At 38.1% G+C, this 12,785-nt stretch overlaps 1 protein-coding gene across 1 annotated transcript in view; it reads right to left on the bottom strand.

Moving 5' to 3' along the window:
- Positions 1-282: 282 nt before the first annotated feature.
- The window catches only part of SEL1L (SEL1L adaptor subunit of SYVN1 ubiquitin ligase), a 55,638-nt gene continuing 43,135 nt past the window's right edge, over positions 283-12,785 (bottom strand). The window contains exons 17-21 of the mRNA XM_028097846.2: positions 11,979-12,144; positions 11,345-11,419; positions 10,439-10,611; positions 6,807-6,935; positions 283-4,541 (exon numbers count right to left, since the gene is read on the bottom strand). Coding sequence (XP_027953647.1) covers positions 4,332-4,541; positions 6,807-6,935; positions 10,439-10,611; positions 11,345-11,419; positions 11,979-12,144 — 753 coding nt within the window. The 3' untranslated portion in view covers positions 283-4,331. The remainder of the gene's footprint in view (positions 4,542-6,806; positions 6,936-10,438; positions 10,612-11,344; positions 11,420-11,978; positions 12,145-12,785) is intronic.

The raw sequence follows: 12,785 nt of genomic DNA, 5'->3' as shown, positions 1-12,785 counted from the left end.
AGTGACAGATGTTAACTAGACTTATTGTGGGGATTTTTAATGTTAAAAAAAGGTAACATTTCTTAGCAAATTCATATTGTTCCTAGGGCAAGATTCAACTTAAAAAACTCTGAATTGGGAGAGTTAAAAGTAAATGAAAGATGGATTCAAACTGCCCCCAAATGAATGCTCCCAGAAGCTTCTAAAATTCCAGAAAGGTCCATCAGAAATTGAATCATTCAGATTAAAAAAAAAAAAAAAAAGTCTGACTGGAAAGGTGCTTGGTCATGGCACATTATGGCATACAGGATAACCAGAGGTGGATTCTTTATTTCACAAGTTTCAAGATACAGTACAAAATGAATCTGTACATCTCTCTATTAACAGGATTTGTTTACACAATTATATTACACTTCACCAGCCTTTATACTGTATTTAAATACAAAATAAATTTACAAAAAAGTCTACCATGGTGTTCCTTCCAATGCCAGCTTATGGTCTTTTTAAACTTCTCCTCAATATTGATAGTGGTTATACCTTGATCGTACTGACATTGATTTCTTTTTTTAAAATGAAAGAGACTAGTGTCAGCTTATCTGTCATTCCACATAGGAAAAACAGTGCATGTGAGAGGCTTTCCTGCACATGACCAGGACATCCTCTCATGCACACAGAATTGGGAGTTTTGCTTCTGTAAATAGTCACTTTAAAATACAAATCATTTTTACTTGGGATATTTTAGGTTTTCTTGAAATACCAAGTGAAAGGAGAAATTTAGCTTCAAGGACTACACACATTTAAAAAATTAGGTAGTGGCTCAGACAATATGGTGTTCAGAAACTATATTTTTCATTTATATTGGAGAGCAATGACTGAGGAAAAAGATTTTCATGAAAACAGAAGTTTCTTTTACTTTATTTCTTGCATTCTTCTAGTCATACTATTGTGCAACACATATTAAATTCACTTCCAGAACAAATATTAGCTGTCGTCGGGGCAAAAGTAGCCCACATTGCTCTTCTTGGCAGGTAAAGGGGCTGTTTATCTGACACTGTTTGTTTTGAAATGTGCATGTGAAACATTAGTCCAAACCTCTGTAAAGGAAGTTTTTTGCAGATGGAGCTAGACAGTAATACACATGCTACACACATGAAGAGTTGTGGTCTCCATTTACAGGCTTGCATGCATACTTCCAAAACGCTGGTTTGAAGAACAAATGTAAGGAGCTAAGGAAGGAGGGAAAAATGAAGCCAAAAAAAAAAAAAAAAAAAATCCTATACAAAATACTTAAGTTTCCTGGAGGCAAAAGCAGCTCCTTAATTAAATAAAGCATCTGATCACGGTCAGATCACAGAAGTTTCTACAACTTCCCAATGGTACAGAGCTAGAACAGCTTAGCAGTAAAACTTTCACAAATCAACCTTATATGTACAAGGGTAACAAATCCTCAAGCGTATTAAGGTAAATGATTCCAAAGTTAATCTCATTCAAGTGCTAAAATAATGAATTTTGGGAAAAAAAAGGCTTTTACTTTTTCTGTGCCACTGAATATTAACCAAAAATAAGATAAGCCTTACTCAGAAAACAGAAACAAAAGTTTCAAATACAGAAAGAAAACAAAAAACCTAAACACCAATGCTACCTTTGTAACATAAAATAGAAGCAAACAGATGGTCTCAAGACTCTGAAAAGAGTTGACTAACCACAAACCAAACACAGAGGAGACTATAAGCCAAGTACTACTGTTGTCACCTTCAAAGGCAGGAAGACAGGCCAACGGGGCCAGGAGACAGGCTACCACAGAGAAATGAAGCTGTACTCAATCCGCTAACTCTAAATTCTAACATTAAAACTCCTGAATCCCGGAGTTAGTTTAATGTCACTGACATTAACTAGCTTTAGTTACTGTCATTTTATTCAAATGGATGCCATTTGATTAGGTAAGTATTGAGCATTATTTTAGGAGAAACACCAAACCCAGTTCCTACTTGCCTAGGTGTTATGTCCCATGAACAGAGAAGAAAAAGGGAGCAAAGTATTTTGAGACAGTCGTAAGGACTGAAGTCACAATGCCATAGAACGAAATTGTTTTAAATATACTCTTCAAATTTCCTGGAGCAAATGACCCAGAGGACAAGCAGATGGTGGAAACAAGCCAGGAAGAGGCTATGTGGGATATCAGTAGTAAAAAGGACAGGGCAGGCAGTGGTAAAGTAGCAGGAAGTTTGTTATTGCATGAAGAACACGACTGCGCCTTCCCATCTGCCTTTAGGTAGTGCACGCTGCTTTAGGAAATGTCTCTTCAAAGCACAAACAGAGGGAAGTAAAGCTAGAGATAAAAAATGCGGCTAAAGGAGAAATCAGGTGGATGGATGGTAGAGGGGGAGAAAGGGAAGTTCAGTCATCTTGGAGGGTTTTAAAACATTTAAATACATTAAGACAGTTCCTTCGAAATGAAACATGGCCGCTCCCGTGAACTCTACTCATCTTCAAAGGGTGAGGAGAAGCGGCAGTGGTGAAGACACCAACATATTGTACCGACTGCACTCAAATCTCTCTCCGTGTAAGAGGTTAAACCCATCTTTCTATTTAAGAGCTGCCCAAAGCAACAGGACGCTCTGGAGGGTCAAACTTCCTACCTTTCGGATATGCTCTTATACATACGGTTCTGTGGCCACCTCTTCAAATTTGGAAGCAATTATGTGGGAGTAAAGTTTGCTTATCAGGTTTCTCATAATACTCTAAAACACACACAAAGAGCATACGACTTCACACCGAAAGCCTTCACGTTCATTACAGACTCATTAAATCTAGTTCTAAATATAATCCCAACTTCAAAAAACCAAAGTCTTACAACTCTACAGGTAATAAGCTCTTCAAGTCTTCTGGCAGATGAGGGATTATGGAAAAAAGAGTAGAAAGGTTACTATAAACAGACTGAGGTCAGGAGACATAGAAAGTCTGCTCAGATACTAACGTAGTCTCAGACGAGACATGGGCTGGTGAATACCACCATCTGACAATAAAAATACAAATTCAGTTTAAGTTTAAATTTCTTCATTTGCAGGATATGGGAAGTCCTCCATTTTCTTTGAATTGTTGCTTTGCTCCACACTATTTAACCAGGCGACTCTCAAGTGTCATAGCCTTGGTATTCCTACACTTACCAGTGGGAAGGTGGTGCACAGGATCGCTAAGGAAGTGGCTGATTTTCTACTGTAAGAGAAAATGGCAGAAGTAAAAATCGACCTGGACAGTATAAACAGGCTTTGGCTTTCCTCAACCACTGAGTTTAATGCATCTTAGATTCTCTGAGTTTCAGTTTTATAATGGTAGTCACTGTATGCCACATCCTGGCAATAATATTTCAAATCTAAAGAATTCAGGAGGGTGAGATCTGTTCTTCTGCAGTAAGAAATGCAAAGTAAAATCCTGGGAACAAATGCTTCATCTTTCGGGAAAGTGTGTCTATCATCTCTGTACCCCACCCAGAGTTCTTTCATACGGTTTTCTAATTTCTCCCACTTAGTCCATCCTCTGGCTCCTGGATCAAGGCTCTGTATATTCAAAACAAACAAGCAGATTACACTGAGTAAGTGGGGGCAAATTCACATGTTAGCTCAAGGAGTCAGTTCACAATGTTTTATATATTCCATTCCAGAGAAGTGAAGTTCACATCAAACTCTTTAACATGCCTTTCAGTCTTTGAAGGAGAGACGAATGGTAGAAAGTATGACAATCACCAATTAATCAGAAACCTCCCAGCCTTCCCTTTTAAAATAACCAATATGCTGAATATGTATACTTGCATGTGGATTGGTAAAAGTTTCTCAGTTATTGCAGTTCTGAAACGATCTGAAGACTTTGTTTTTTTGTTTTTTGTTTTACTTAAAAGGCAAGTTCTATTTTCAGACTTTCAAACATGTTAAGGTTAAACTTGGAACTAACTTTTTTCCTTTTTACAGTGATCAGTTTTTAGTGTTGATGCACAAGACCTTAAAGGTGGTTGATAGAAGAACTTATGCACATTGAGAGAGTGACTGAAAGGACCCAAGAAAGACAGCTGGGTACGGCAGACATTGAGTGTCTCATATGTTTCCAGAAAAAAAGGGGGGGGACCACTGAGAGTTGTTATTCCATACGGCACTGAAACAAACATTCAACTCAGTTTAGGTGAGAGTTACTTATCCCTGAAAATAAAGGCATCAGATTCTAAGCAGCTTTAGGAATTCAATGCTTCCTTGTGCCTCTTCCAGGAGGTGATCGCTGATCCGACGTCCTAAATCCAATGCAAGTGTTCTCCGCAAACAATTTCCTTAGTTGTCACTGACCATGGCTGGACACGGTGGCTTTTACTGCGGTGGCTGCTGCTCTGGTGGCCCCTCCTGCTGTTGTGGCACCGGCCGGGGCCCCGGAGGCCTCGGGACAGGCATGTCTTGGTGCTGCCTCTGCCTGTAAGCTATAACTGTTCCCAAGAGCAGTGCGATGATGGTCATGAGGTAAAGGTCCCACTCAGGTCCCAAAAGCTGGTCCATGTCAAGTTGGGTGAACATATCTCGAATCTTAATGAGAATAATATAAAAATCATTATGATCACTAGTCAGAGAAGGAACTAGGAAAAAAGTTACATTGCAAATTACAGATGAATACAGAACTTATTAATGTCATTGGTTTTAGGAACATTTTGCAATGCAATAAAAAAAAAATGGCTTTAAAAGCCTTCAACTGAAACTCAAAAAATAACAAGTCTCAGGAATTGAGTTTTGTAACAGTGGGTGATACAAAGTGTCTAAGAGTGTTCCTTTCCACCAGTAATCCAACCCACTCATTTCCTACCATTTTTCACAGAAAATACTTGCAAGGAATACAGGGGACAATGGAGAGCAAGGGGTAGCGATTAGTACGTCGGCACGCCTGTCACCTAGCTGTGACGGCACACCCACTGAGAAGCCCCATTCTAATGACAGTAGGGGACTTCACATCTTCTCTCATGTAACTGATGATGGAAGGGATTCCAACGTTTAATGGCTGAATGGCTAATGCTTTTTAAATAGGATTTCATAAAATCTTTAACACCTGAATTGGAACTTTAAAGTTACATTCTTCGTCTATGATACTTCATTTTAGTGTCACTTAAGAGAAGTCATTCCTGATATTTTCGGACTGCTACCTATCTACAAAGGAAATAAACCTGGGGTATAATCCTTTATACTGAAATAAAGTTATATTTAAAATATCCCCATAATATATATTTGTAGGTACAGGTGCTAGATTTTTCTGGAAAAAGATTATAAGAAACTATTAACTGCGTTTCCTGGGGTGGGACCTGTGATAGGAGATTTTGTGTTTTCTGTACCGTCTGACTTTCTCACTCTTATCATTCTCTTTTTTAGTTGGAATATCTACGTGGTAGGATTATGGAGCATTTTATTGTCTTCTTTATACTTCCGTATTAAAAAAACAACAAAGATCGAATACTGCATGACCAAATCTTGGACTATAATCAGCAGTTTCTTAGTCCTACAAACTGTGAGAGACAAGGGTCTGCAATAGCCCTGACAGAAACAGCAGGCTGCCACGCTGTTAGCTTTTTAATTAAAGGAACAAGGATTGTTTTCATTACTGGAGGGTACAGCACGCCTGGTTCATGCTATCAAGCAACTATAAATTTGCCATTACAAATGTATAGGCAATCGGGAGGACAGAGTCCGACACCTCTGGTCCTCCAGAGCACCATGCACGGAGGCCCTCAGCAGCACAGGATAGGGTTGCAGAAAGGAGCAGCATGGACTCCAGTTACATCTGTGTCACACAGGAGGAAAAGCCCGTTCTGGAATCGAATGCTGAAATGGTGTATCAACCTATCCTAAAAGATCTTAACAAAGGTTGAAATATCCTATCCTGGTCTGGAGTGAATTCAAGATAAATAGCCCTTGTTTCTGCATACGGTTTAGGACTTTTGGAGTTAAATACTTCATCAGTTAATCCATTATGAGGAAGTAAAGGTAAAGCAAATGTAAAACAGGAGAACCCAAGAGAACCTACCCAGAAATACAGGTAACTTGGGTCAGTAGTTTTGAAAGGAATAGGGAACTCACCTCTTATCTGGGTTCTACCATTAGCTTAATTAAGTAGTTCAAGGTATTTTTACAGAACGAAGTTCTAGTGGTGTTCTAAACCAGCAGAAGAACCTGAAGTACAATAGCCTGGGCAGGTTCTCAGGTTCTACTTCTCCCCTTTTTAAAAATTCTCTTTTTAAGGGACTGGTCTGAGTCATTGCCAGGCAGTCATCTGATTTACTGTTTACTGAATTTAGTTTACTACTGTTTCAAATTGCCAAGTGTTGGCCTCAGTTTTCTCTAAACCAGAAGACACCTGCATCAATGAAAACTGCTTTAGCACCTGGAGCCACCATCCAATGCTACCTGGAAACGTACTGCTCTGTGGCTACCTTCACCCTACACCGATGCAGTCTCTCGGCACTTCACCTGGGGGAAAAGGGAAAGGACCAGACACTGGCAGGACACTCCTCCCCTCTCCCCAAACTTTTTAGATACAAACCTCTGGACTGAGCAGCTTACATTATTTATATTTTAATTACAAGAGGCACGGAGGGTCACCTGGGGGGCTCAGTCAGTTAAGTGGCTAACTCTTGATTTCGGCTCAGGTCACAATCTCAGGGTCCTGGGCCTGAGCCCCACGGCAGGCTCCACACTCAACGGGGAGTCTGCTTGAGTTCTCTCCTTCTACCCCTCTCCCAATTCATGCATGCTATGCTAAAATAAATGAATCTTAAAAAAAAAAAAATGAGGCATGGGAACACTTACATTTGTTTCCCGTATGTACTGCAAGAAATACACCACACCTAATTTGCATAGTGCTAGGAAGACTGGTACTTGTGCGTCTGGGCTGGCTTCAGCTGCCATGTCATAAAAACGTTTCGCAAGGTGAATATCCTAGAATATAGGCAATAAACCAAAATTCATCTCTTGTTAAAATAAGTAAAATAATATTATTTAGCTTATACATTCGGGTATCCGTTTATATATTTAGAACATTTATTTTACCTTTCAAGTTTTCATTTTAAAATTTCCCATACCTAAAGGAAAAACCCAACCTGTAATTGGGTAGTATTTCTTTAATTATCTAACTGCTTAATTTTGAAAAATTTTAAGATTTAGCTCATGTTCCTCCTGCCTGACATCCCATTTGCTGTGCAGATATGCTGCATACGGCTGCATCCCTATGCATAACACAGGTCAATCTTAAGATTTCCGGGGGCTACCTATAAGTCTCATTTTTCTTAAAACTTCAGTCAGTATAAGCAATTTCTGGTTTCAGTTTGGAACAGTAATCTTCAAACCTAGTAACATGCTCATGATTTCTCAGAGGGTACTTGCATGGATAGTAAACCCATTCTCCATTTCCCTGCCTTAGACTTATTTCTGTAAAAGGTGAAAGAAGTCATTATGAATTCTGGCCCAGACTGGAGTGTTCTGCATGCAGATAAAAGCAGAACGGCACAGTGGGACGTTGTGAAATTTTCATTTTACAACCTCACGTTTTCCATGCCCTGACTATTGTCAAAGAACAACCAAACTCCAAGGAAAGAATTTCGTAAGACACAGGAAAGAAAGGTTAACATTAAAAAGGACTTTTTCCACATAGTTCAATATAAGCAGTTACTTTCAGCTGTTCCCTAAACTGTCGCTAGAGTGTGTCATTAGTTAAAAAGAAGGTTCTCTTCTGTTACTAACACTAAAAGTATAGTTAGTCTGGTTTTTAAAAAAGTGTAACAAGTTTTTTTTTTGGACTACCACATTTTTCAAGATCATGGATCAAACTTTATGTGATAACATTGACTTTTGTGTGGATGATTTAATAGGGTGATTAAATCTTATCAATTACATCCTGAATTATTTATTCCATGTAATCAATCCTCATTTAATCCTTAATAGTTTTCTAACTGTACTAGATGCTGAACTGAATAGTTTTTAGTAGTATGAGTGCTTTTCTTTAAAAAATGGGAAGAAATAGGAAAAGGTGATCATAATGTCTTAGAAAAACTAATGGAATCATTCTGATTTTTATACATTAATTATTCTTAAAAGTTGCATCCCATAGTTCCCTACCCCCATTCTTATCGAAGAAATACTATGCTTTTTATCATAGTCTTTATTCACAAGAATTTATATAAGCTATACATTATATTACAAATTAAATTATGAGAAGGCACAGAGATTAATTTTCTTGGCTTCTAATCTATTACAAAAACAGAATTCTGTTACTTTAATTTTGATTGCTTTTAGTAAATTATAACGAAGTGTATCCCATAAAAACCATAACTTACGTGCAATCTTTGTGCTAGTCATCAAACACATATTAATTTTATTTGAATTACAAAAGTGAAGTCAGACTTGCTGACAGAAGCAAAGTCTGACCTGGCTGACTGGTCTGACAACCAAGAGGGGCTTCGGTAACTTGATAACATGGCAGAATCTTCCCCAAGCTGAATGCACTCTGCCTGCAGTTCCAGAGTCTTGATAAAACTATATTCAAGTATCTAATATTAATATAAATGTAAAATATAAAAATTTACATATGGGAATTAAAAAAATTAATATTCAAATGTGGTAAAATAAAAGGCACTTGGACCAAAAAATAGTGCATTAGCAAAATGAAAATGAACAACTTGCCCTTAAGCACATTAGGTCAATGAAGTATCTCTGAGTGACAGAGTAAGGAATATAATTAGTTATTTGATAAATCTTGGTAAAGCCTTTTGGCACTTCACCCAGGAACTGAGAAAGTGAATGACTCCAGTGACCAGGGAATAAATACATCTTTTGCAAGTCTCCAGTTTCCAACTCCTTGTTGTCAACAAGACTGAAGGGGGACCTAACTAAGTTGTCAGTGACAGATCACTGAAAATAATTTTAATGACAGATCACTCTGATTTTTGGCACATGTTATAGACTAAATGTTTGTGTCCCCCCTAAATTTCTTTGTGGAAACTCTACTCCCTCCTGTGATGGTTGGGATTAGGAGGTGAGGTCTCTGAGAGGTTACCAGGATTAGATGAGGTTACAAAGGCAGAGCTCTCATGAATGGGATTAGCATCCTTAAAAGAGTCTCTAAGTGCTTGCTGCTCCTTTCCTGCTCTCTCCTCAGGTTAAGGACAAAAGCCAGAAGACAGCTCCCTCTGGCCCAGGAAGCAGGGCCTCACCAGACACCAAATCCACTGCCACCGTGTACTGCAACTTCTCAGTCTCTAGAACTGTGAGAAATCCTGTTATTTAAGCCATCCAATCTATGGCATTCTGTTACAGTAGCCCGAAAGAAGACAAAGCAGTTTAAAGAACTAAGTGACCTTGTTATAAGATTCCTCCCATTTGTATATACTTGTTTACGTGAACAAGATTCCAGTCATACATTTATAAAAATGAAATTAATGTTAAATCTACTCAATGATGCTTAAACTAATTTTAAAAAGATGCTCCATTCATCTCATTAAAAGATGCATTTTCAGTAATTACCACAAAAGTAAAACTTTTGTGAAATTTATAGTATTATGTTGATTTATTCATCATTGTATTGATAATTAACCAACTATGACTAATAATATCTCATGAGTTTTTCTTAACACTTAGAGCCTATAATCATAGGAAATAAAATTTAAAATTTGAGTTTAACATACTTTGTTTCAGATAAGTATGATCGAAAGATCAGTAAAATATCTAAGCATTAAAAACATTACATTAGTATGTGGTGCTATGGGAATAATGGACTGAAAATATGAATTCAGGAAGAAAAGGAAAAGATACCATTTTCATTTGATAAATTTGCTGTGTATTTAAAAAATTAATAATGAGGGTATTATATTAAAATTTTGGTATTTAGAGTAATTTAGTCATTTTTTATAAAGTGTTGGTGCTTAAAATAGCTAGAATTTAGACCCTTTGGAGCTTATGATGATAATTTTTAATGTCAAATTAAACATGTACAGGAGAACACACAGTTTTTCGAAATCTTCTTAAGGGCATAGAGGCAAAAACTTAAGACCACAGGTCTAAAGAATGTTAGACTGTATTAGGAAGGCAGAAGACTCAGAAATACATTTATCAGTAGCAAACGTCTTAATTTATTTTGAAATAATTTAGAAACAATAGAATTTGGCTGAAGATGGACAGACAGTTTTTCAAGCAAGGAGTTACCGATCAAGGCAGCACTGCATTTCCATTTTAATGAATGTTTTTGGCTTATTATCTTAAATACAGCAGTGTGTGTTTGATGATGAAAGAGATGCAAGGATGGGCTTCTGAAATATTACAAAACTGTCTTATAACTTAGTACCTAAAATCTGAGCACATTCCAAAGAAAGTGTATTTTCTATAAAAATGGAGACGATTCCCCCAAATCAGTTACACCATTCAAACATTTGTTTTGAAGCCACACTCACCTGTTTAATGCCTAGTCCCTTCTCATGCATATATCCCAGATTAAACATAGCCTGTGCACTGTGTTGCTGCTCAGACGCTAGACGATAATGAATAAATGCGGTCTCGTAGTCTACGTCAGTGCCAAAGCCATAGAAATGGTAGTCTCCAAGCTTAATTCTAGCCACGGTATAGCCTTAAACAAAAATTAAATGAAGAACTGCCAATAAATCAAGCGTGTTTAAAACAGACCAAACTGTTATTTCTCCTCCTGTTTATATGCTTACATAAAATAGAATTTTAATTTGTAGTACATAAACTTTACAACTAATCCTTCAACCAAGCTATAAATTCAATAAAGACTTAAACTAGAGGTGCTGCTCTTCTGAGGAAGGCTTTGTAATAGGGAGGGGTAAAACAAGGTGGGTGGTAATCCCTACTTCATGATAATACTCTTCAAAATGAGCATGTTCTAATCTATCTGCCATTTACACTGTAAAGTAGTTCAACTGGACCACTGTTCAGGTTTGAAGAGGGACAGCCAGGCAATGTTGAAAGGAGTATGTGTGAGAAAGAAATACTCAAAGGGTAAGTTTTAGACTAGTATTTTATTATATATTCTATTCGATTCTCATTTTACACAGAATATTGGCCTCACACTAAAAATCAAAGAGTAAACCATAACATGATGTAAATGTCCAGTACAAAGACCTCACAATTCAATTTAGAAACCGGAGACTAGAATTTCCGTTTTAAAAATAAATAAATCATGATGCAAACAAGTTAAGCAATATCGTGGGTCTGTCTGCTTAATTTTAAGTTGACGAATGACATTACTTAGTTTTTTGTGGGAGATAAGAAAACAAAACGGAGACAGTAAAGAAAGGTCCCGGGGTGAAACTCTTCCCTAGAAGGCAGTGGCCACTCACCTTGCGAGGCGGCCCTGTTCCAGTGCAGCAAAGCTCTGGGGTAAGTCTCGTTCTCCCCCACAATGGTTGCTTCCCCTATGGGGAAGATGAAGTAAATACAAATCAGGCACTTAAGAAAGACAGGCACTAGACTCTTAGGGTTCATTTATAAGCCAGAGTGGCTATGTAGAACATCATTTAAACAAGAATTGGGATATGGCGAATATTAAATGAAAAAAGCACTGTATTGACATTAAACCAGTATTAGAATAAAATACCAAGTTCAAAGGAATCACTGCCTCTATCCAGGACACGCTACTTCCCTGCAACATGTTGTATCCACAGAACTAATAAGGAGACTAACTACTGAGCTGCTCCTATGGACTACGTACTGCTGGAAAAACCATGTTGTTGTATCTGATTTTGGAAGATGGATTTGTGAAACGAACGGCAAATCGATTTCTACTGTCAACTCTAACATATAACACTAACTTGGCTGGCTTAGGGAGCTGAGGGAAGTTATACTCATGTGTTATTAAGGTCAATTTACAACAATAAAGAAGTTTCTTTGTGGCTTTTCACTTTAAGCATGAACAGGTGACCCGACGTGAGCCTCTGTATTCTAAAGGCAAGGGAGGACGGCAGTGAACCTTACTCTGATCGAGAATGAAGGCTGCATTGCTCTGCGCCACCTCATAGCCCTGTTCGGCCAGCAGGAGGTACTGGATCATGGCGGCATCGTAGTCGCCGTCCTTATAGCTGTTATAGGCCATCATAAGCCTCTCGGACCAGCGGCCTCGTTCACAGACGTTCTTAAACAACTGTGAGAACAGGAGGAAAAAAAAAAAAACCCGTAACAAAGTAAGGAACATATGCCAGAAAATCAGTTTTGCACTTTGGCTATAAGTGACTGTGAGGCTACCTCTCTGCATCGCTGGTAGCTTTATTAAATACATACACAAGTCTGGGATTTTATTTGAAGTTTTCAGTCAGTCTTTAGAAGAGGTTTACAAAAATAATAGTAAACAATTATATATCATTACCCTTGCCAGGCACTGTTCTAGTGCTTGCTTTATGTACAGTAGGTATGGAGTTTCCCTTAGAGCTCCCATGAGGTCATGGGGGCCACTCCATGGGGTAAGTCCTATTAAGTGCCCCGTTTCACAACCAAGGAAACTGAAGAACAGAGCAGTTTGGAAATTGTGCCAAGCATTCATCAAATGCCACTCGGAAGTGCCAGTTATGAAAGAGCTAAAAGGAAAAGTTCCCTCTGGGAGACATCAGCATTCCCTTTTACAACATTCATTCAACTTTTTGGTGGTGTTTCAGATGCTTTCTAGGTGCTAAAGAGACTGCAGACAGCACCACCTGTCCTTTTAGGTGTGGATTCTAGTGGGGAGAGACACATGAGATAAAGAAGCATGACACTGACACACAGGCCCTGAGTCTTCCCTCAGTGTAT

Source organism: Eumetopias jubatus, unplaced genomic scaffold (assembly GCF_037043125.1).
Source record: "Eumetopias jubatus isolate StellerSeaLion01/CBP00866 unplaced genomic scaffold, mEumJub1_p1.0 scaffold_7, whole genome shotgun sequence".
Taxonomy (NCBI): domain Eukaryota; kingdom Metazoa; phylum Chordata; class Mammalia; order Carnivora; family Otariidae; genus Eumetopias; species Eumetopias jubatus.
This window is presented reverse-complemented; position numbering and strand designations above follow the sequence as displayed.